Source organism: Calypte anna, chromosome 4A (genome assembly GCF_003957555.1).
Source record: "Calypte anna isolate BGI_N300 chromosome 4A, bCalAnn1_v1.p, whole genome shotgun sequence".
NCBI classification, from domain to species: domain Eukaryota; kingdom Metazoa; phylum Chordata; class Aves; order Apodiformes; family Trochilidae; genus Calypte; species Calypte anna.
Genome location: NC_044248.1, coordinates 22,603,073 through 22,627,796, shown reverse-complemented (window position 1 = coordinate 22,627,796; position 24,724 = coordinate 22,603,073). Strand labels below are relative to the sequence as shown.

The following is a 24,724-nucleotide window of genomic DNA, read 5'->3' as shown; positions in this document are numbered from 1 at the left end:
AACAAGAAAATAAATCTTGGAGTGTGTCTTTTAAGCCATAAACTTCCTGTCCTATTTCAGAGATTTGTCTCTGTCATGGTAGTCTGTACTGCACTAGGCCACTGTTTATGAAGTTTGGACAGTAACAGTTTAGGATCCTAAACAGAGCTTCAAAATCACTTGCACATGTGTAACAGTGTATACTTGGACTGCCTCTCCAGAGGGTCAGGGCCAGAGTATTTCCTACTGCACAGCCTGTTTTCTATTTCAAAACACATGGGCATACAGCAAATCTTATAATAAATGCTACTCATTTTAAAACAATTTCCTAAAGCAGTAAGATATGACAGTTCCCATACAGTTTGACATCTTTCCTAATTTCAGTCAGGGAGCAGGTATGGTTAATAACTTGGACTCAGGAACTTTTCATATCATCTTTTGGCTAGTGGACATCTGATACATTAGCAGTATCCTGTGATTTTCCTGGTAAAGGAGAAATCCTCTTTACTTTCCTGGCTGCTATGGTAAGCAGCTCTGGTATTCTTTTCATGCACCTGGCAAAGAGAGGAGGAGTGGGGCTCTAGTCTTGTAGCTCTCTCCCAGACATTAAAAATTTCCATGCTGGAAATACATGAGTCCTACAACTCCTTCCAACCCACCCCAGCTTCATGGTTGCTTTGAAACAACAATTTGGCTGAACTGTCCACATAGCTCTGGTACTTTCCTTGATTTTCATGTTTTGTGCAGCAAACTGCAACTGATAAGCATCTTTTTAAATTTTCTGTCTGCAAGCTTGGGAAGCCAGGAATGTCCTGTCTTAGGCTTTTGGATTTTTTTTTTCCTCATTAATCTCTGCAGGCTGATAATTTTTTTTCTGATAATACTGCAGAAACTGAAGGTGTCAGCCTACTCACCTTCTCCAAGAAACTTCCGACTTGGCAAGTGGGGAGTAGGTGTCTTAGAGCCTTCTAAAGCCTTTGCTAAGGACCTGATCTAAATCAAGTAAGTGAAAAGTAATTTTTTTACAGGAAGGGTATATTTCAAAACTGTTTCATAAGCAAGTTGAACGTAGAATCTGGGATTGTCTATTTTAAAATAACTTGTTTCTCTAGTTACAGATGTGCTTGTTTGCATTTGAGTTTTCATCTTATCTGCAATTTGTGCACTGATTTTTCTTGTTTTCCTTTTACTAAAAATAAGTAAAGGAGGAGTTGGAGGCATCTCTAATAATTTGTGTTTCGAAGAAATCTAAAGAGCATTTTGAGTGGAACAAGATGCTTAAATCACAGTAAGGTACTGAAGTACTGCTCAACTTCATTTTCAAGTTATTGTTGTGACTAAGCAAGGAATTTGTTATCCTTTTTTGGTTTCTTTGTGAGCCTGATGTCAGCTCATATTTTAATTATACTTCCTAGCCTAAAAGTTGCAAAGCACTTTTCAAATTTCACGCTTAATTACTTTTATGAGAGTTTAATGTTTTCTGAGAGGACGTGTTCTCCTGTTGTGTGTGAAAAAGGGTTTTGCTCTTCTGCTGTGACAGATGCTAGAAGTTCTGATGGAGAATCTTAGAGCTGACTGTGAGGAAAGATTTGTTTTTCTTTTCAGCTCGTACACTCATCAGTGGTTCTGCTCCCTTTAATAGCTACAGTCATATGTCACCTTCAAATCTGGCAAGCCGATGCCTTATTTGGTTTGAAGTTAAAAGCCTGTTTTGGCACTGGAAACTGGATAAGCTCATTCCAAAAGAGTAAAGTTGGAATGAAGTTAGCAAGGCTCTGTGCCAGCAGATAAGTCCAGTATGCTTCATAAATTAACATGCTTGAAACAATGTAAGGTTTCTGTTAATGCATAGAAAATGCTAGATTTATGCAATTTCCTTCACAATACAGATTACAGAGCAGCATTCAGGAAACAATTTAAATACTTCATTAGCTGTGTAATGACAAGTATCTGCGAGAGCCATACCATAATCTTCAGACACCCATCATTGCCTCTAATAATAGCAAAGTCACATTTTGTATTTCTACAATAGCCCTATTTCTAGATTTCATCTGTGGTTGTACACATTTAATATAATTTAATCCTTTTGATAAAGGGAAACTTTAACCTCCTTGTCTTTTCTGAATGAGAGCTTATCATATTTATTAAAGGGATAGTGAAGAGATCAGGTAGGATCAAGATCCTTACCTCCTGCTCCTTTCAAACCACAGGGGTAAAATCCGAACATTGCTACTAGATGAATCTCAGTGGCTGATGCTGACTCATACAGATGAGCTTTTCTCTGGCAGTGGCTATAAGCAGGCATGAGTGTGACAGCGTACTGCTCCAGATACCTCTATCAAGCAGGTGCTGCTGCCTTGCCTGTGGGCCTGGGTAGAAGTGGATGGGAGTTTTTGTTGGCTTTGTCCCTGTTTGTGAGACACTTTGCAGTAGCTGGGGGGTTTCTCCACCCCTCCATCTTGTAAGGGCAGATATTCCGGAGCATCATCTATTGTAATACTTTGCCTGGCTGTGTGGGCTGAAAACAGGAGGGTTGCCTGTGTGCAGGTCAAAATAAACATACAAGTGATTGTAGTATACCAGTGGTAGCTAATCATACATCTCTACTTCTGCTGGGTTACATGATGCAAGTCTTGGCAATGCGCAGAAACAAAGCAGCTATGTGACAGTCAGGGATCAGGGAAATGGGCAGTGGAAGTGGAGGGGCTATGTTAACTGATAATGCTGAAATTACTGTATAACCATTAGTGACTAATGACTGGTACAGAATGCTGTAGGATGCCCCTGCTATATTAGTTTATAGGAACATAGGCTGCCCTTTTAACAGTGTTATCTTTGATGTTAAGTGACTACAAACCCTGCAGAATTAGCATTCTTCTACTCCTTAACTAATCAAGAAAAAAGGTAAATTACAGGAAAGGAATATTTGTGGGGAGAATACCTATACTGCTACTGGAGGAGAAGATGGTTTTATTCAGTAGCTCTTGATGTGACAAAAATTTCAGAGAATTTTTCAAAGTTCAAGATGTTAAGAACAGATCCATAACTGTGTGACTAGAGAAAACTGTCAGGCAGGAGGTAGTAGCAGTGCTACTTTAGGAAAGGCTGCTCTTTGAGGAGATTAACATTTCTTCTAGTCATTTCTGGATGATAAGAGATAGTTTGTCCTTCTTGGAGTGGTAATACTGTGAGCTCAAGATCCTGTGTGTAGTGGTAGGTATGTCTCTCCCCATGGAAACACTTGTATGTGTATATGTTTTCTCCAGTCTTCTAGTTTATTTTTGTCAGTGGAAGTTTATCTCTGGAAAAAGATCTGAATTGAAGTATTGAGAAAGGAACTGATGTCTTAGTAAAGAAGAAAACGTTCATGAGTATATGGTTGTGATTTGTACTTTATTCCTGGTCTAAGCTTTACCTTTCTTCTAGATGATCTCTAAAGTAGTGTTGTATTGTTTTTACTCTTTTTTTCCTGTCTATAATTTAAAAATTATTAACTTGCTTTTGGCTTATTGAGAAGGACTTCCATTGTAAGTAACAGATAATAAAAATGTAAGAATGCTACTACCAAGTACCTGTATAGAAGGTAGGAAACAAAGCTGCCCATCCTGTCTGGGGCTTCTTCTGAAGTTTCTCCAAGTTTTCATTCTAAGATGCTCTTTTTGGTCTGTGTTTTTATTCTCAGCTGTGAAACAGTCCTGTTTGATAGGAGTCTTCAAATTTAGCAGAGCAGTGCAAAGTACTTGTTCCTAACTGTACTCCAATAGCATGAATGCCATTAAGAGTGTGACCCTGTTGTTTCTCTTGGACTTTCTGCAGGTTTTTGGAGGCTTGTAGGGCAGGAGGAGACCATAAGGACTTGCGCTATGGTCCATGGTGGCTTGTTCTGTATCACTGAAGTTGACAGTTTTTTCCATTGACTGTTCTCTGTGTGTTTGTGTGCATTTGTGTATGAGAGAAAGATGTAATTACAGTTATTTTGTGTTGGTCTGCTGACCCAAAATCTCTGTAGGGGAAGCTTAGAAGGAAGAAAAAAAAATATTCTCCCTTAAACCTGAAAGAATACATGCATTTTTCTAAGTGTAGGGCAGTCCAGGGTTTCTCCAATGCATGTGTCAATCTTTTAGATCAATATCTTGATCTATTTTATGGACTCGCAGGAGTTGACACTTCATACACAAACAAAAGAGGTCGCATGTAAGGCCACAGTCATTTGTAGTCCAAGTGGCAAAACCTCTTAATATTTTTCTCTAAGAAACAGGCATCAGAATATCTTTTAATGTAAAATTGTCTTCTTACATTCCATAAAGTGCTGCATTTTCGATATCTATCGTTCTTTCACTTTGTGGCTTGGGTTTAGCATTTTAAGAGCAGTTGCTATGGAAGCATTAGCCATGTTTATTGGGTCGTGACAAACGGCAACAGCTGAAAGACAGATCTGGAATTCTGTTTTAAGTGGAAGGTGGGCCCTGAGCCAGAGATCAGCAGTTTCAGAATGCAGCAAGCCACAAAGCTGGATCCCAGGGTCCTGACGCACACTGTAGTTACTCAGGCGTAATGCTTAAATTTAGCTTACATTTGAAGTGTTTTCCTCATTACACACTTAGATTTCTCTCTGTCTTTTAAAAGGACACTGTAGGATTGTCCACGCCCATGAATTAGTTTCTTATCACCAAAAACACTGAATGGAAGTAGGTAATTATGCATTTCACACATGAGCAGATTGGTCTTTTTGCTTGCTTTTGCTCAGTGAAGGCAGGAATAAGTGCACAGGTTAGAGAAAACATTTGCCAAAGCTGGTTGTATCATGAGAAAAGATAAAACCACAGCAGGAACAAACCCAGCAGAAATGCAACTAGGACAAACTTCTCAGCTTTATTGACACGTAATTTAAAATTTAAAATGGTCAATGTGAAAGCTGTCAGACATGCAGTCTTAAAACTGTTATTCAAACATGCAATATTGCCATACTTCAGCATATGGTGACTTAATATAATTCATATTGTAGCTGGGGATTTTTGAAGTTTTCTAGTACTGTAGAAACCCAGCCCAGAATTTGACTGTCATTCCTCTTAATTTTTATGAAGGATAATCCTCTCTCTACAACGTGTAGACAGTAAATCATGGTATATACTGCTAGTACTTTGAAATGTGAGTAAAAAAAAAATCTACCTGGAACTGAAGATCTGGAAACGTCTTTACTTACAATCTTTACCAAGACCCCACCACATCCCTACCCAACCCCCCACCCCCAAGAAAACCAAACCAAAAACCCAAACCAGAAAAATACTTAGAAATGCAAAAAAGTTTCCCTGAAGATTGAATTTTTCTCTTGCCTGTCTATTAGTTACAGCAATTTCTGTTCAACTTGCCATAGCAGTTTGTATCCTTGCCCATAGATCTTGTTCTTCTCTCTTCCCAGCTAGTCTGACTTTTGCAGGCTTTTCTGGGGATAGACCATTCATGGGTGGACGAGGAGAAGCAAGAAGGTTGGGAAGGCTGGCTTCATGAAATAGACACAGTATCCTGTTTCTGGGCCTGAAACAGCTCTCTCTGGGCTCATCTGCCTCTGATGTCCCAAATTGGACTGCTCTTTCTCCACCAGTAATCAAGTGACCAGTCTGCCTCTCTTTTGTGTTTGGAGTTCTTTTTGCTTGCTTGGGTTATTTTATGGTTTTTTTTCGGGGTGGGGGTGTACGGTGGGAAGACTAACATAACCTGTATTTCTGAAACATCTCTTGTGTCTGTACCTAAGGAACAGGATGTGCCTGTGAATATGTCTATAAATAGGTGACACAGTTATTTCAATCTAGTGATTTTTTCCTCCCCTGTATTAAGGCAATGGCCAAGACCAAGGCCCTCTTAGGATGAGTGCTGTACAATAAGCTGCAGAAAGCTGATTCCTGTTTTGAAGCCTGCACTACTTATGCCCATGTAATGAAATTGCAAATGGAGAACAAAGGCAAAGTGTGTTGTAAAAAAATAAGCAAACTTGGGTAGTAAACAGGAGTTTCGGGATATTACTGAAAAGACAGTTTTCTGTAACCATTTTAAACCCATCAGTTTTGTAATTAAAACTGCGATAATCTGAAATTATTAGCTCATGCTGGTGTAGGTTTGGGCCAGTTCCTTTCTCTGACTGTTCTTCTTTAGAGCTCCTTCTGATTTAAATGGTAGGCACAAAAATTTTGCACTCCTCTATAGCAGTGTGCTTGATTCAGAACACAGGTATGGCCATGTGCCAGGTCCTTGGGATTGCAAGGTGGGGCAATCCCAAACAGCCCTGAGGTGAAGGACTTGTGGATGTTGGCTGATGAGAAGGTCAACATCTCATGCAATATGCACTTGCAGCCCAGAAAGCCAACATTATCCTGAGCTGCATAAAGGAACCGTAGCCAGCAGGTCAAGGGAGGTGATTGTCCCCCTCCATGCAGCTCTCATGAGACCCTACCTGAGGTACTGTGTCTGGTTCTGGAGCACCCAACACAGGAAGGACAAGGAGCGAGTCCAGAGGAGAGCCATGAAGCTAATGAGAGGCCTGGAGCAGCTCTGCTATGAAGACAGGCTGAGAGAGCTGGGGCTGCTCAGCCTGGAGAAGGTTTCGAGGAGACCTTACAGTGGCCTTCCAGTACCTGACGCAGCCTACAGGAAGGCTGGGAAGGGACTTCTTACAAGGGTGTGTAGTTATTGGATGAGGGGTAATTTTTTAAATCGGAAGAGGGGAGATTTAGGTTATATATTGGGAAAAAATATTTCACTATGATGGTAGTGATCACTGGAACTGGTTGCACAGGGAACTTGTGGAGGGCCCACAGAAAAGCTGGAGAGGGACTTTTTGCAAGGGCATATAGTAATAGGACAAGGATTAATGGATTTAAACCAGGAGAGGATGGATTTAGGCTAGACATTAGGAAGAATGTTCTTTAGTGTGAGGGTGATGAGACACTGGAACAGGCTGCCCAAGGAGGCTGTGGATGATGCATGTGTGGAAGTGTTCAAGGCCAGGTTCATGGGGCTGTGACCAACCTGGTCTGGTGGGAGGTGTCCCTGCCTATGCAGGGGGGTTGTAGTGAGATGATCTTTAGGGTCCCCAAAGCATTCTATGATTTGTGGCTAGCAGAGGGGTTTTTTGTGTCCTAGTTGTTTCCCTATAGATTTGATGGCATATGGCTTTCAGACTTCTGCTCCAGATTGTGTGTAGTGCTGCTTTGTGCCTTGTACCTTGGAGCAGTTTGCAGGAGCTGATGAAGTGAATCTATAAATAGTTACTAGAACTCTTTGGGGGCATATAATTACCTCCCTCCACCACTTCAGATGTATTGAATACATCCATTCTTTCACTTTTATGGTTGAAGGAGGAAGGGCTGATTCTCACCTGTTCAAATATTTCCAGTTACTTGTGAAAAGCCCCCTATCTATAACAAATGAATCAGTGGTAGTGTAAGAAAAGCCTTCAGCGGGTCTTGAGCCAGATGGTATTTGTACGTGTTTCACATTACAGTTTGGAGCCTTAACCTGAGGAAGCATGAGCTGGGTCACTGCATGCTTGGGGTTTATCTAGCAAATCACAGCTACAGAAGCAGTGTGATGACCCAGTTAGAACGACATGTTCAGCCTCTTCACTGTTCCCCATCTGCAGTCCTAGTTTCAGTTGTATGCTTAAACTTGTGTTGAAAAAGTCTTGATGCAAACAACTGAAGGCTTCAGTATTATTTTAATACTAAAGTCCCTGGTCTTTAAGTGATGCCTGTAGAAAGCCTTGAATTAAAATGCTTCAATTTCATTTTAATGTCAGATAGCCAAGAAAGTCTTAAGGGGCCAGATCCTTTAGGATATTGAAATAACAGACTACTGTTCAAATCAGTTGGAGCTAAAGATAGGCACCCATTGTGCACCCATGTGAGTATATGGGTCCCCTCTTGCAAAGGGAAACAGTGGCTTGGACAGAGAAGTGTTCCTCTTTTTTTGGAAGGAAGTATCAAGAGTCATTGTGTGTAACTCTTTGGTAATTCTTCACTAGCAGAAATAAATAATTACATTTTTCTTGGGGTATTTTTTCAAAGTGGTTCACTGATTTCTCTGATGGATGGAAAATGTGGGAAGATTGCTGTGCATGCATGTGAGTGATGAAATAACAGCTTCCAAGTTTGTTATTTATGTTGGCAGCAAGAAACATAAATTGTTGAGATGTGAGTATCTGTACTTAGGATAAACCTAGCAACGCATATCTTGCTGTAAGGCAACACTTTTTTTTTTTTTTTCCTATGATGTCACTTGTGAGGTAATGCCCTTCTGCTGGAGTAGAACGCTCTGCATACTTGATCTATGATTTGATGTGACATCACTATACAAAGACTACTCAAAAATTGCTATGGGATATTTTTTTATAGGAATTAGAACTGTTTTAGTCAGAATGCTTTCTACTTTCTGGTAATATTCAATAGACTATTAACACCAAACTTTGCTTCTTCTATCTGACTCTAGAAGAAATAGAAGCTATATACTACCAGTCACAATTTGTAATACTTTATATATGGGGTTCACATTGATGCAATTAAAACCGGAGTTGGGAGTTTTGGGTGCAGAGCTGCTGATGAACTTCTGCACACAGTGCTACTAAGCATTCAGTTTACTCTAAAAATTTGTACCTGCAGGGTTGTTCAGGCTCTTCCCTGGCTTCATCACTGCAAATTAACCTAGAAACTTCTGTTATTCTTTTTGTGTTTCAGAGGAGGCACATAGTACTTGAATGAGAGCCTATATGTCACATGTATTGTTTTCCCTTGCCTAAATAGCATGTAACTTGGAGTACTGCAAGCTGGAATTAATTCATTCTTTTCTTTCCCTTTCCATGGGTTTCTGCCATATTCTGCATAGACATATATGTATATATATAAAAATATCTCTAATTTTTAAAGCAATGTGACTTCACTATATTGAGGAGAATAATAGATTCTATTAGGCAGATTTTAGCTAGGACTTTAGAACTGTATCTATCTGGCCATTGAGAGGAGGATTAAAGTAAAGTGGCATTTTTTTGCATCCAGTTAAAATAAATACCATGATACTGATTGATTACCAGTAGAGTTGCAGGATAAAGCCTTATTAAATTAATCATTCCTGCTTACTGTATACACTAGTACACATGTTGGTCTGGCAGTTTCCCTGCTCTGTAAAATGGGTGTATCGAGGTCTTGGCCTGATTGATATCTGGTAAATGAAACAAAGGGTTCTGCTGTATAAATAGGCTTAAAAATGTAATTATTGGCCCTTTCAATATGCTTCTGCAGCTTTGCAGCTGCATAGGATTTAACTTTAAGTTAACTTGCCAGTTAGTTACTAGAGGAACCAAAGGAACTGTCTGCTGTGCTGTGTAGCGGGACCAGTTAAAGTGGTTTCTGGTCTCTGCACTCATACTTTTCAATATAATAAAGCCAAACCAAATCAGACATTCAATTGCTTCTCTTAGGCAATTTTCTTTTCAAACTAGCATAGAAACTGTATCACCAATACTGTGGGACCAGTTGACTTCAATGGAGTTTGCTATTAAGTGGCGCAAAGGCAGGGTTTCACCATGTTACTATAAATGCTATAAGGGAATATACTTAGCAATGACCTAAGGTCCTTCTCGAGCTACTGACCTCATGTTTCCAGACTCTTATTGGCTTGTGCACCACTTTTTCAAAGGCATAGGAAGCACCTCATGTTCCTGTCCTGGGTCTGTACATCAGGAGTTAAAAGGCAGCGAGTAAATACCGGGCATTGCAGAATGGCAGCGTGCTTGGCTTGGCTTGGCTTGGCTTTGGCACAGGTGACAGAATGTTAAACTTGCTGGGGTGACCCTTCACTGAGCCCAGGATATAGATCATTACCCTGAACTGCTCATGAATTGGTCTCCCTGGCTTGCTGGTATCTTACGAGCTTTCTTGTTTTAAGAGGCCTTTGCCTCAACAGCAAACACGTGGCTCACTGCAGCGTAGGCAGTGGAGTCTATTGCTTTTTTTAGGGACACTTATGTGTTTGATACCTTAGGAATTTATCTTTAATGTAGCACAACTCTGTAACAAACTCGATTTCGTGTGGGCTGACACAGACTTTTCTTAGTCTGCTAACACAGCTGCCATGTCGTGGCACTAAAAGAAAATCCTAATAAAAATCAAAACGTGTGCTACATATCCTGACAGGGTAAAGGGAAATTGGCTTATAATTTAATAGAAAAAAAATCTGTGAATATCTGTGGCTTGAAATTGATTTGTTCTGGTCTCATCCTAGATACTAAACTAGCTGGCCTCTAATTCCCCAGCTCTCTGTTCCTCTGGCTTTATGGACAAAGCACTGCCTAGTCCTGTGGGGTCTCCTCCATGAATTTATAGGGGATTATACAAGTATTATACACGGCAGCTCAAAACATCCTCCAGTCTGTTCCTTAAATAGTGTAGGAACAGCCTATTTGAATATAGTTGGTTTACATGGACACGGCTTTAATATTTCTATACTTTTTGACTAAACCTTTAGCATACAATTTTTTCCTGAAGTGCCAGTGCCTTGCTATTCATATTACAATGACTTATCCTTTTCCTTTTTTCACCCCCTTTGCAAAGAGGATGCTATTTTACCCTTTAACCACTCAGACCCTTAACCACCCAGATTTTTTTTTATATTAGTGAGATTACACCTACCAGTTAATGTTATTAGGTTAACTCTTAGAAAAAGACTACTAAAGCACAGCACTTCCTACTTCTTACAGTATTTGCAGTTATATGGCACAAATCAGTGCTGCACTCGTGTCCTAGACCCTGCAATGTGTCACCCAGGAAACAGATAGGACATAGGGCTGTAAGACGAGCAGCATTTGGTGAGTTTAAGGTAGCTTAAAACTAGAAGGGCACATTTACCTCAATGGTAACAGTACTGACTACATTAGGCCTTTTCCAAATTGCAGGCACTCCCAGCAGTGGCAGTATTTACTTTGGCAAAGGAGTTTAGCTGCTGGAGTTTTAATAGCAGCCCCCTGATTTTAGCCTTCCTGTAGAGGAAGTTACCATTTTCAGAGGTAATCAGAAATGAAGAGGGACCAAAAAGTTACTCTGAGGCACTAGAGCCAGTGGGGAAAAAAAAATAAAAATAATAGATGCCACTGCTTGCTTACTTGGCTGCTTGATGGAAGTTTTGCTTTTGTTTGAATACTTGCTCCTTGCCAGACAGAGACATTGCTATGGGATAACTTAGTTTTGCAGGTAAAGTCCCAAGTGTAACATGCTGCCCCAGAAATCTCTATTTTCCTCAAATCTTGCTCCTATGCTGTCATGTTACAGAGGAGTCCTTGTTTTGCTTTTGTTGAAGGAATAGGATGTGGGAACTTTTGTTATGTATAAAGGGTTTGTCTCTGTGTGGTTTACCTTTGTGCTTCTGGAGTGAAGGGGGGATATGGCAACAAAAACCCCTATCTCAGATTACCACTCACAATGCAGAAAGTTCAGACTGTTACTTTTGGAGTTTAGTATTTTAGGGGTGACACTAAAGTGGGCTGACTGAGAGCTGTGCTAGTTGCCCATATGTATAGGTGTAACAAGTGCATGTGGGTAGTGGAAAAAAATCTTAAAAAAAAATATCTGCATGTGAATTTGAAGAGTGAAGCACTTTATATCTATTTTGAGAAATGATGTCGGGAAACAGTTGTGTACTCCAAGCAAAATTTATTAGAAGTCTATTCAAGAAAAAAACCACAGAGACCTTTTGCTTGTAGGAATTCAAAGTCAGTTACCTGAAAGCCAGGTATGAAAAACTTGTATTTTTCTAAAATCAGTTACAGAGTAGAAACAGTACTTTTTAAATATCACAGGCAACAGTTATTTAAGTATTCAATCATAAATGGCATCAAAGATAGGTAATAATCTCACAGCAAAGCTGCATGCAGATCTAGTTTAAAATTGAAAGCCTTTGAATATAAAGCTTTTGCCATGAAATCTGCAATAATAAAGGTATGCTGCACAAAGATGTTTCTTTACCTTTGTCTTAATGACATTTCTCAGTAATAAAGACATATGTACATTTAGATTTGGCTGGTAAACCATATTTTAATTAATAAAATTTTGCATAAAATGCTATCTTACAGAATTGCACTATCCTGATGTGCTTATGGTAAATAGAGCAAGAAAAGTAATATGCCTTGAAATGTTGTGTAGGTGAAGAGGGCAAAGATCAAATTAGGAAAGTATTTTTTTAAAAATCAACAACCAAATGGCTCTGTACAAAAAAGCAAACATATATACAAAATGCTACAGAGACTACATACATTTTGATAATTTCAAACCTTTACCCATGAGAAATGCAGTAGAAGCTTTTGCCATCTATAAGGTGCTGAAGAAACCAAATTTAAATTTTTATTTTTATGAAGCCATTATCATCCTGTGCCTTAATTTCATTTGCTAGTTATTCTTACCTTTGCTTATGGAAAATGTGTAATTTGAAATCCTTGTTTCACTTCAGGAAAAAAACCAAGCCAACAAACACCCTCTAAAAATGTATCAGTTTTAATACTTGTGACTCTTTTTTTCCCTTGTATTAAATTCCTAAAAAGAATGTGTAACTCAGGTTTAGTTAACATACATATATATATAGTGAAGTAAATCATTACATGATAGTTGTGAATATTTTTCAGGTGGCTATGTTAGAGAAAAGCAAAACAAACCAACAACCCTTTGCACTAACACTGTTTACTTCCTGCTGCTTAAAACTCCTGTGGTACGTAAAAATACTAACCTCTCAAATTTCAAGTCGGTCACTATCACAGCCTTTTGATTACAGCCATTTAATCTCAGGCCTCAGTAGCAGGTTATTATTGTCTATGCTTATATCATTGTCTGCCTCTTCATCAAATCCTCCTTCCCAAGGTTTTATGCCTTTTGTACTCCTTACCTTTTAACAGAAACACTACAGCTTTATCAGGGAAAGAAAAACAACAAAAAAAGGTTTAGCCAATACCATTGCACCCATACAGAACACTTGCAGTTCGTTCATTTTTCACTATGCTTGCTTGAGATTTTACAATCACTGTGTATATGTTACAACATACAAGTGCAGGCAAAAAATCTATATTATAATTTGTCATACATTGTAAACCAGTACAATAGGCAAACCTGTGATACAGCAAAGTGAAAGCAACAAATGCTGCCAAGCTAATAAAAATGTGGAAACTCAAACAATTTTTTTTTTTAAAAAATAGTAAACAGCAACTTCCCCCTGTGCTGCATGCATGCTCAAAACATCCCACCAGGCTTCATGATAGTACCACAGGTGTCCACACAAAGAACAGTTTCTCCTCCTTCTCATCCCCCCACTCCCCGCTTCTCCCCATGGCAATTCATCTGTGTACCTGTCACCAGGCTTCTCCTATTGTTTCGAATTAAAAGACTTGAAAGCAGGGAGTATTTAAATGTAATTTCTTGTTTCAGAAAAACTTAGTTATTCACACGGTGGTCGTTGCTGTAATACTGCTGGAACGGTTTGGCAGGTGGGATGGGATGAGGATGAACTAGATGGCCTCTATTTGAGACTGCAAGCAAGAAAACTGAAGGGCAGAGTAGCATGTTTTCTAGCAGCTTTATGCAGATGTGTTGCAGAGATGCAGCATAAATAAGTAGGAAAAAAAATTCACAGCCTCTTGACATAGTTCCCAGGGAAAGTACCAAAGAATTTGGTTCTTCTTGAGGTTCCTGAAATTAGAAGCAATAGATGAAAGATGGGAATAACAACAGGAAATCACTATGTAAGCATGGCCTTTAAGTTTTTGTTTCACATTGCACGAACAGAAATATCTACAGTTCTTTACATTATTACTGAAAAAACTTATTTTCAATTTCATTTGTGAGTTTTAACAAATTTTAACTGCAAAAAGGAAAAACCAAATAAGGGGACATATTTGGTTAAATTGTTAGGCCTGATTAAAAGCTGCGCTAAAATTTTGACTTGGTACAGAGAAATAATTCAATTTCAACAATATCAGGTCTATTTAAATAATCTGAATTTTTGAAATGCTGAGGACTAGTTACGAGATTGTCAGCCACTGTGCGCATGAGGCTTTGTGGAATGATTAAGCCACCTTCCTTGTCTAACTCTAGTTATGAAATCTCTGTTCATTCAGTAACACAAGTAGTCAATTCTGTAGGTGCATGAATGCAAGTAAGTTTTAGGTTACCTGGTCTTTATAAAGAGAACAGTAATACATAATAATACATTTTGTGCCACATGAGAATGATAAAAGTGCTGTACAACAAACTGGAGGCATATGTCAATTTGTATTGATCAGTTGCGAAAGACACGAGTGAAAAATCACCCTCTAATTTTGGTGTATATTGGTTGGGATTTCTCCTGATAAAGCCAGGTTCACATTACACTGAGTACCAAAGAATGATTTGTTTAAAAGACACCAAGCAAAGAGCATGGCAAATGTCAGGAAGAAAAAAATAAATGAAAAGGCAACCAATTAGAACATACCCACAAACCATCCATCATCACACTTTTCCATCACATCAATGACATCTCCCTCTCTGAGCTCCAATTCATCTTCGTTCCTAGGAGTATAGTTATATAGAGCCTGAAACCTTAAATAGGACAAATGATGCATTTTAAAAAGAAGTAAGAGTTTTTGCACCTTTGCTGAAGCAAAGGAGCGGGTTTAAACTTTTATGAACGTAGTGGATGCATTCTCTGCCCTAGCAGAGCAAGGTGCCATAATTAAGGTGTCTGACACCCCTCTGGAGTTGCAGGACAGTGCTCACGAGAGGGGCTTATTCATACTGTGCCTGGGAACCTCCAGGGGCTCCTCAGTAGCAATTTCTAGGGTTTGACTTGGCACCATAGGACCACTGAATGTAAAAACTGTGCCTTCTTCTGTGGGGAAGGTGGAAACTAATTGCTATCTGGAAACATACAGCCCTAACTCCTTCCCTTGTTAAAACTGCCCCTGATATATATATATAAACCCAAATCCCGGAGAGTGATGGAGAGGCTTGAATCAAACCAGGGGACATAAGGATGGAAACTCAAACACTGTCAATTCAGACACTAACTTGTACCTCTACCCTCAGCCAGGGGCTGCAGGGTAGAAGGATCTGAGGTGGATAAATGGAAAGAGGTATGAGATTACTAAATTTGCTATCTTTCATTCCTTGTCAGCTTTTAATTGACTATCTTGGAATGGAAAGAAAGGCAGTAAACTCTAACAGGGGGAAGTGAAGGTGCTGACAGCCCACAGGTGGGACTGGAAAAGCCCAAGTCCTGCCCAGCCAGCATGTGTCTTTTTCTCACTGCCTGTGCCCCAGCTATGAGTGATTGCATGTAAAGGTACCACTGCAGAAATTGTGCAGAAGAAATAGTTTTCATTTCAAAATATGGAAACAAAACATAATGAAATCCATTTTTCCCTGTTAACTTTAAACTCTTATTGCCATATACACTTCCCACAATAAAAACAAAACTCCCCCTTTAATGTTTTGATACTGCTCTGTATCATTCAGGCAGAGTTTTCATGAAATATTTATTCCTGTAAAAAAAGTATTGCTCCTGAAAGTCACATTCAAAAATCCTATGTACAGACTGGTTCTGGGCCTAGTGCAAAGATGGTCATCTGGAAAAAACTACATTTCACCTTGTTGGTTTGTAGAAAAAAAAGACACTGTTCCATCAAAAAAAAAAAAAAAAGATTTTAAAGTTGATTTTTTGTGACTGGCAGTTACCTCCCAAACCTGTAAAGCCTAATTATATATTTTAATCACACTATCAAAATGGAACAGCACTGGTTGTTTAAGCAATCGTGGTCAGTAATTTGTGTAGCAGGAGTAAGGACAATCTGCAAAAAATTAAATGGCAATAACATTTTCTGTCATGCTTATCATTATTCCAGGAAAGCAGAGCTACCATGATATTTCAAGACTACTTAAGTAGAGCTTCTGAAGACAGAAGAGTTGAAGATGTAATTTGTCGTGAATAGAATTCAAGCCAATTACTCAAATACACTTACAAGAACTTCCCCCATAGCACTCTTTAGAAATCTTATCTTAGTCATTTCTCCATAATCAATTTAATAACTCCTTTGTAGTAATTTTATTCTCTCTTTTCTAATTTGAATTTTTCTCAAGTATGAAAAATCTGCTCCAATTTACAGCACTGATAGAATATATATTCAAGGCAAAGAATATTTTGTCATAAATAAAAAGTCATAAATTACTTTTTTTTTTCAGTATAGTTTAATTATTGCTTACAAAACAGAGTTAGGTGCTTCAGGATTCTCAACAAAACCAACAGGAACTTGTGATTTTAGTGAAATTGAGGCCAAAATATCCAATTTTCATTAGATAATATCTGTAGTCCAGTTATTTGGCAACTTTTTGTCCCTCTCTTCTCTCTCACCATTTCTACAAGTGAGTGACAGGTAAACTTTCAAACATTTAAAAATGCTGAGCTGTAGCTACATTTAGAACAATCCACTTAATAGGACATACTCTGAAGTGCTCTGTGTCTGGAGGGAGAAGGGTTGCTGGTTCCAGTGACCACCAAGGACCCCACTGCAAGACTGGAGAGGGTGAGGGGGCAGGGAATCGAAACAATCTTGCACCAGTCTGGTATTTTAACATTCAGCAGTGAAATTGCCTTACAGCGTTTATCTCAAGTAACATCGTTTATGAAAATAAGACTTGAGATCTAGGTTCTTCTCCAGTTTTCAGAAAGGGCTTCTTATGCCTGATTTTTTAACTGCACACTTATGTTACACACAAGAGTGTGAATCTATGTTCCTGTGATCAACCTTATCAAGCTACTTTTTTCTTTCTCTTCCTGCATAATTTCTCTCAAATCAGCAAAGCAGGTGGGTTGAATCAATGTTAAATCTTTAACTGGCATTCTGCTGAGATGTAAAAATGGAGAAAATAAAAAAAAGCAAAACTTTATTTTACAAAATTATTCTTTTTACGTGTAAACAACGGAGAACTGTAGGTTGGCATGTCTTCATTTGATGTGAATTAAACAAGTAAGGCTTTGCCCCCTGGAACCTTCTTGGATATCTTCCTACATTATGCACTGATCTGTTAATTTCTGAAACTTCTCTATTGTTGTACTTTGTGGGTTAACAAAATATTTGATAACGTGCTGACTATTGCTTAAGTGTTAAGTTTTGGTTTAGAAGACAAGAAGTATACTTACGGTTCCCCCCCACTGTGTGTGTTTTCATGAGCAAGCACAGGGCGCTGTGGCTGAAATGAAATTATTTGAAATGTAATAAAGATTTAAAGTCTAGGATGCAAATAGCTGGATAGGGGCATGATACATAGTTGCTTGAGAGTTCTTCCTCTACCTTGTGGAAAACAACACCCTTCCTGCCCCTCTCCAAATCACAGTAAAATCTTTAGAGACATGGCAAGCAAAAAATATCCTGGCTGGTTTAAAGATCTGATTTTTGGAGGACATAATAAAAGCTAAAACACAACAGTGAACTTTATTAGCAGTCCATTCTATTTATGGTATAGTAGAAAGTAGGAATAAAACCCTCCTGTCTCTTCACCATGAAACAGAAAAAACATTAGAAAAATCAGATGCAACTAATGAGCATTACACGTTCGTTGGGTGATGTATATTTCTAGATAAGCAGAAATTTCCCATGCATAATGGCAGAATTTAGAATATTCATAGATAAGCAACATACCAAGTTACATACACACACACACACACATACACACATAGTCATACACAGTGCTACTTGGCAGCCATAACATGCTATGCTTTAATGAATTCTGTTCCATCTCTAGGGGGAACACAAAGCCATGCAGGCTGCTGGGAAGCAAAGAGCAGAAAGAGGTTTTGAAAGTATGCATGTAATTGTGTGAAAGTCACAATTAACACTTTCACTTCAGAGAAAAAGGTAATTTGTATTTCCAGTGCAAACTTTGTCAAAGAAATTGCCTTCCTTCTTAATTGACCATGACCTACCACTAATATCCAACACAATGGAAATGAAAAACATTAACCTCCCACAGAAACCATATCCTGCTATTCAATAGACATTGATTTTCTACTCATTAGGATCTGGATGAGGCCAGAAACAGCACAGGACCAGCTGCCTGGAAGAGCTCTTGATGTGAGGAGTGATCATGTTCTTTGTTGACTGAGGATGCCCCACAGTTGTGCTGTAGAGCCTGACGGTCTGATCCAAGTCTGGGAACCATATCTATCTGGGAGTGTGGATATCAAACACAACTCATAGCACTTCCTTTCATAAACTGAATAAACTGATCTTGAAGCCAGGGGGCCTTGTCTTATGGCTCCATGGTTCTTTCTTTCCCAAGTTTGACTTGGGAAGCTTTCAGTTCATCTTGTTTCAGTTTACTCCTGAACAGAGTCCTCCATTAGAGCCACAGTCTGATGATATCAACTGAACATTCAAATGCACGAGCTTTCTTCTCACCTCCCACCCCACCCCCCAACATTTCCAGGTGAAACTGAAGTAGTTAAATTTCTTTTCCTCATATTTTTGTGTGTATATTTTGTATACGCATAAAATGCTGTTAACATCCTCCCTATACCTTTACAGTCTATATAGTTTTTAAAAGGTGCCTAAAGATGCAGGCATTACAGACACACTACAGAACTTTTATCTGTATAAATGACAGCTAGGTGGGAAAGAGGTTTTCAAAGTCCCAGAAGATTTGTTTATTCTCTTTGACTGTCTTCTCTCTCTTGTTTAACTCTCCTCTGATAGTGTACAAGAAAGATGGATATCTTTTATTGAAGTACTGAACAAGACAGACTAGAGATCAGACAGTTCAGTTCCCAGAAAACTCCCTTCAACAAAAAAACTCCCTTGACCTGTCAAGCAAGAAGAGAGCATTCCACTAGGCAGATTGCTTGGTATTCAGACTGGAATCTGATCCTGTTCTCTGCTAATCTTACATCAGGTAAGTTGCAACTGAACTGAATGTCAAATCAGAGATGCTGAGTTTAGAGATTTTTCTTGCTAACAATACAAGTAAATATTCTAAACAATACTACAAGTGATTTCCTGCTTTGAACATACACCAAGCCAGGAAGAAATTAAGTAGGTCAATACTATCTTTTTTTCCTGCATATGCTTCAGTGCTTTAACATGTTTTATAACTAGTTAACTACTGTAGAAAGAGATGAAAGTAAATTAAAGTGAGTGAAGATTTTCAGCTCAGTGTTAGTCCTGCAGAGAAAAGTTTGCCAGAATTAGTATCTGGAAAAACTAGGGTGAAGTTATCTATGCTGTGTCTTATCAGGAGGACCTTGGAGCTTGCTCTCTATCTGAATGCATTCCTCAATAGTACCCCTGCTGATAACAAGCTTTCTGTTTTCTTTCCCTAAGCTCTCATTCCCATATAGAGTGGCATTGGCTAGAATGGGAACTGTTGCAAGATCTGGCTAAGTGTGATCAAGAGATGTCATGAAATGCACCACCCCATGGGTAACTCTTGGTACTTACGATTTCTAGTTTTCAACTATGGCTCAGTTCACTACACTATCCTGTTTCTTGGGAAAAAAAATGTAGGGCCTAATCCCAGAAAACATTAAAAGTGAAGTCAATGGTCCCAGGTGTAAAGCTGATTTTTGGTTAAGATTGATATGCACTTGTATATAATAGTTCTACATAGTTCTGTACACGCAGACAAGGTGTCTGTGTGTACAGAACTTGCATTCTTGTGTACACAACTTGCATTCTTGTGCTTTTGGAATTAAAGACATAAATGTACTAAGCACTGACCAATATAGTCCACTTAATAGACTGATTGTCATTCATTTAGAGAAACATAAAAAATTAAAATAGGACTCAATCTCTTTTTTATGGATCTTATTACCAGTTGGACTTTCTTTGGAATGTTGTTGATCTGCTGCTACAAGAATCCTAGCCTTCCTGTAATTTGTCCCCTTCAGTAGTGAAGAAAGTCATGGTCCCTCAGATCTGGTAGCAAACAGAGGCCTGCCAAAAAGGCAAAACTTCAAACAGTTCCATAAACCTGTGTACCTTAAAATTAAAATTTGAAAAAAAAGAGGAAGATGATGATCTAAAACTGGCAGCAACAGCATGGAAAACAGTTAATCCCAAATTTTAAGAGCCAAATTTTAAGAATGTTTAGTCCTAAACTAAAAGTAAAACATAACACATAAATTCTGATTCTCATGTATCTTAGGCCTTTTTTGGTTATCATTCTGTCTTTCTGGCTATGTAAAACTGTTACAGTCATGTTAATGCTGTATAACAGGTATGAAGGGAAAGGCTACAGAGTATGACATTGGAATAGCAGTGCTTGGATAAGAAGGACAATAGTGAATCAACATAATAAAGCAGCAACAAAACATTTTGAGAAGAAGACATGGGTTCATAAGAACAAAATTCAGCCTGTATATATGCAATGAAGTAAAACTTTTTGACTCTTAAAAGCTGTAACATTAAAAAAGTAGAAATGCTTTGAAATAGAGGAGTAATTTAGAAGAACACAGGGGAAATGTCAAGAAAATTGCTGTCTTGCATCTTGTAGCACTGGAAATACTATGCGGTACTGCAGAGATACAATACACTAATGGATTTATAAAATATGTTTTGTCACACACAGACCTGTTGGCTTTACTCAGACATCACACAGAAGCACAACAGGAAGGATCTGCAGCATACTGATAATGCTGAGACACTTGGGCAAAAGCAAAATACTGAAAGAGTAGACAGTGAGCCCCTTTTCTATGGAAATGCTGTTATTGCACACTGGGCATCCAGTGAGTACCATACCCTGTGTGAATAGCTGTGACCTCTGACAGGTGAGCTGCAGGATCTCTTAGTCATCACTGGGCTACGAGGAGGCTTACCCATAACAAATATCTGTCTCTTTAAATTAGCCTGGAAAAACCACAGAAAATGTGTCAAGTGAGAGTTTAAGAATGAAGCAGCAAGGGGTTTTTGCTGCTTCATTCATACATGCAAAGTGGACATGCTTTTCTTGATAACAAAAAGAGATTGTGTTACAGGTGCAAATAATGGTACTATTAGTATATGGTATATCTTCCTTGTTGCCACTGTATCTTCTTGGGGTTTGCTGCTTAGAAACATGCCCTTACACATAATGGTTAAAAGATTAATTAAGTACAGTGTATGCAGTTGGAGAAAGAACAACTATTGCAAGCATGTCCACTGAAGTAGCTTGTTTAATAATATAGAAAAGTTCAACAGCACAGAGCAGAAAAACTGTCTGAGAAATACCAATGACTGCTTCCTTATTGTTAAACAGGGCATGGACCTTAAATTTGCATTTAGAAAGCAAGTAAATCCTTGATGGGAAATACTTCAAGGGAAAGTCCTTGCTCTGTTAACATCACTCTCAATCAGCTAAATACGTGTCAGAACTCAGCTCTTCAGAGTGTGTGCAGCAAATGTGAATTCTCAGAGGCAGGGGAGAGTTGATGGAATATGAGGAGTGGAATGCTGACACTGAAAGCCTTTTGTTTGGCATTTGTGAATGTTTGCCAGTAGAATGTGGTAAAACAGAACACTCCCCTCTTAGGGGAGAAAAGGGTGAATAGCAAGGAAAAAAAATGGATATCAAGAGAGGCCAAGGAGACAGGAAAACACCATGATTTCTCTTGGAAAGTGTCTTCAGAGTTCTCCCTTTGGAGGACACACCCCTCCCACCAACATGGAGAAAAGTAGCACTTGCCACCAATAGTTCCTTGTATTCTACTGCCCAAATCCCTGCTCATGCTTTAGATTTGTGCCACATTCCATACATATATATATATATATATATTTACATATACTTATGTGTGCACGTATATATTTTCACATAAAAAAAATCACCAAAGTAGCAGTATACTGTCTAAAGAACTCTGGAGAACCTCCCTTTGCCTGTGATATTTGAATCCTGGAAATGTCTCATGTTCTTTCTGCTGCAGCAGGTGGAAGAAGGCTTTAATAATGGACATTCACAGAGAGAAGAGGATAAGAAATGCCCTTCCTTCTCAACTTGATGACAGCCAAAACTTGGCTATACTTATACTGCAACTATCTGGGCAATGTAGCCAGTGTTGACTGCTGACAAATATTTGCTTATCTTTTGATGGAAATAAATCTATCATTTTCCAAAATTTTGTGCAAAAAATATGTTCTATCTAATCCTTTGAAGACTTTTCAAATGGAAAACTCAATAGTGAATAAGTTCATAAAGGAATCTGTTCCTTAGACTTAAAAAAATAATCCAGATTTTAAATTGAAAACGACAAGGAGCCCTTAAGCCTTCTATTTCTTCTCAGTACTCAGGCTGTTGTGTTGTAAGATGGAGACATCTCTCCTGGTCAATTAGTGTCTTGCCATGCCCAATGTAAAGCAGGACATTGTTTAGGAGGTTCCCAGGAGCAGATCTTTTAACTTTCATTGCAGATATTTCTTCTGTTTTCAGCTGGGATTAATAAGATATGATCAAACATGAGCAAGGATTATCAGGATCACCTGAAAAGATTTTCAGTGTAGATTAGGAATTTTCTGAATTTTCTTGGTTAGTGTAAGCAAAAAGTACCCATCAAAAGCACTGTACAACTGATACATTATTCAAAGTTCCACAAGCAAATGTAATGCTGTGTTTTACCCCTTCTTTGAGGTGAACTGTACCCAAATCTATAATAGATTCATGTCCTGGAAAGAACCCTTATGTTTCTTCCCTACTTTAGAAAAAACCCAACAGATTTGGTGGACTTTAGAACTTCTCCAAGTCCATTATATCTGAGTGTGAACACACACTCTAAAATGTGGTAGATTTTTAGAGAGATATTTTAGGGGCTTTTTTGACCACGGATGTGATGATCCATTTCTCTAGCATGGTTTCTCAAACTTTTTACATGACTTTTTCTCCTTTTCATGAGCAAATGAACTCTCTGGATGTCAGCCATGGAAATTACTTTGGGTCTAAACTGCACTGGGAACTGACTTTGTCTGTCTGGAGCAACAGGGTTTCCAGAATTCATTCTTCTACCACAGAGCTGCAATGCTGATAGAAAGGGCAGTCTTGAAGAGGAAATAATCTTTGGTCCAGCCTGTGAATGACAGTACTGATGTTTAGAATATGACCCTCTGCCTCCTTTTGAAATTTATGACTGTTCTCCCAGGCTTTGGATTGAAATTGAAAACACTTTTACACTACAAATTTTACTTAGTGTCTCTGTGCTTAAATATTTGCTTGTCTGTTCCTTTCTATTAAATAAGAATTACTGATGTCCTGGTATGGACTTGAAATTGAGTTGAAGGCTTTCTGCATTCTGATCAGTGTTCGTCTCTTAGGGTATTTCATTGTATCCTAATGCTTATAGTTTTACCTTGTGTTCTGTTTGAAGAAGTCATCCATTTGATGATTAACTTAATAGTCAAAGTGCTATGTTATATAATATTAGTAAAGGAAACAATACATCTGAAAAGTTCAAACTCAGTGTTAGCCTTGCAGTTATTTATTAGATATGAAGAATTGCAACAATCCACACATGAGTTGTAGTTACCTTTAGCTCTGGTGAGTCTTTCTCTTGCTGATGTAAGGGTTTAGAAAGGAGGGGAGGTGAGAGAGAAGCAGTAAACTGGGATGTTGTAGGAACAGAGTGAGAAGCTGGTGCCTTGGCAAAGTGAAATGCAAGATTAGAAGAAAAGTGGGAGGGAGGATCAGAGTCTCCTGATGTTCCCACAGACATTAGAGCTGGCTTAAGTGTTTGAGGAAAAATTAGAAGTCATATTGCTATAAAACCAGCTGTGGAGAACATAAAAGGCTGAATAAAGAGTCATGTAACTAACCTGAACAGTCAGAAATGTGTTCCTGACTAGGTCATTAGCCATTATACTATTCTGGAAGAATTTTTTTCCTTACATCAAAATGAGTTGCTATTTGTGGCAGTGGATTTCTCCTATATTCTTGACTGTTTTCTCCTGTGTTTTTCAGGTCAAGTAAGGGCAGAGGCAGCCTTCAAAGTCTTTCTAATTAAATAGTTTAACCTTTGGACTAAACCATATTGTCCTCTGTATCTTACTTACATGTTTGCATGTCACTGCCAAAGCAACTGCTTAACAGTCTGTTGAAATAAGTGCTGGACAGAAAAGTTCTGTACTAAAACTGCCCAGAAACCACACAAACTGTCTAGCAATGTTGTGGCATTTAACAGCTAGCAGACATCTGGGATAGTTCATTGTTGTACTGTCCCAGAGAGGAACTGGGGAGGGCTTTAGTGGGAAGCATTTGTTTAGCTGCCAAACATAATCTGATCTGTTATTTTTAGTCACATTCTCGTAACAGTCTACTATAAATATATCAGCTGGTGAAGACACGTGTGAATTACAAACAGCTGAGTCTCTGCAGGAGGCATGTCCCTCCCTTTGAAGACTGTTGACAGCATTTGCTTGCTGGGGCCTCTAGCTCAAAAGGGGTGCCATGTAAGAGGCCAGGGAGGAAAATGGTTCACTGGCTTTTCACATCAGAAGCCTGATGGTAGCTAACAAGGACAGAAGGGAAAGGACCAGCAGAATTGGTACACCATTAAACTTAAAATGGTGTATATGGCTGCCTCTGAGAAGAGACTATCCCCAGACTCTGACAATTTTTATCCAGTGCAATAGCATAAAACTGCCTACGCACAACGCAAACATGCAAGTACAAGAAAAGGCAGAGAATAGTTATACTAAGTAAGCTATGTGAACACAGAAGCCTTTTTTTTTTTTTTTTTA

General features: G+C 38.6%; 1 protein-coding gene across 5 annotated transcripts in view; it reads right to left on the bottom strand.

Annotated features, from left to right (window-relative positions):
- Window positions 1–11,656: 11,656 nt before the first annotated feature.
- Window positions 11,657–24,724, bottom strand: part of SORBS2 (sorbin and SH3 domain containing 2) — a 158,080-nt gene continuing 145,012 nt past the window's right edge. For all 5 annotated transcript variants that reach the window (XM_030449642.1, XM_030449643.1, XM_030449644.1 and 2 more), the window contains 3 exons: window positions 17,176–17,225; window positions 14,473–14,579; window positions 11,657–13,691 (listed from right to left, as the gene is read on the bottom strand). In XM_030449642.1, coding sequence (XP_030305502.1) covers window positions 13,630–13,691; window positions 14,473–14,579; window positions 17,176–17,225 — 219 coding nt within the window. In that variant the 3' untranslated portion in view covers window positions 11,657–13,629. The remainder of the gene's footprint in view (window positions 13,692–14,472; window positions 14,580–17,175; window positions 17,226–24,724) is intronic.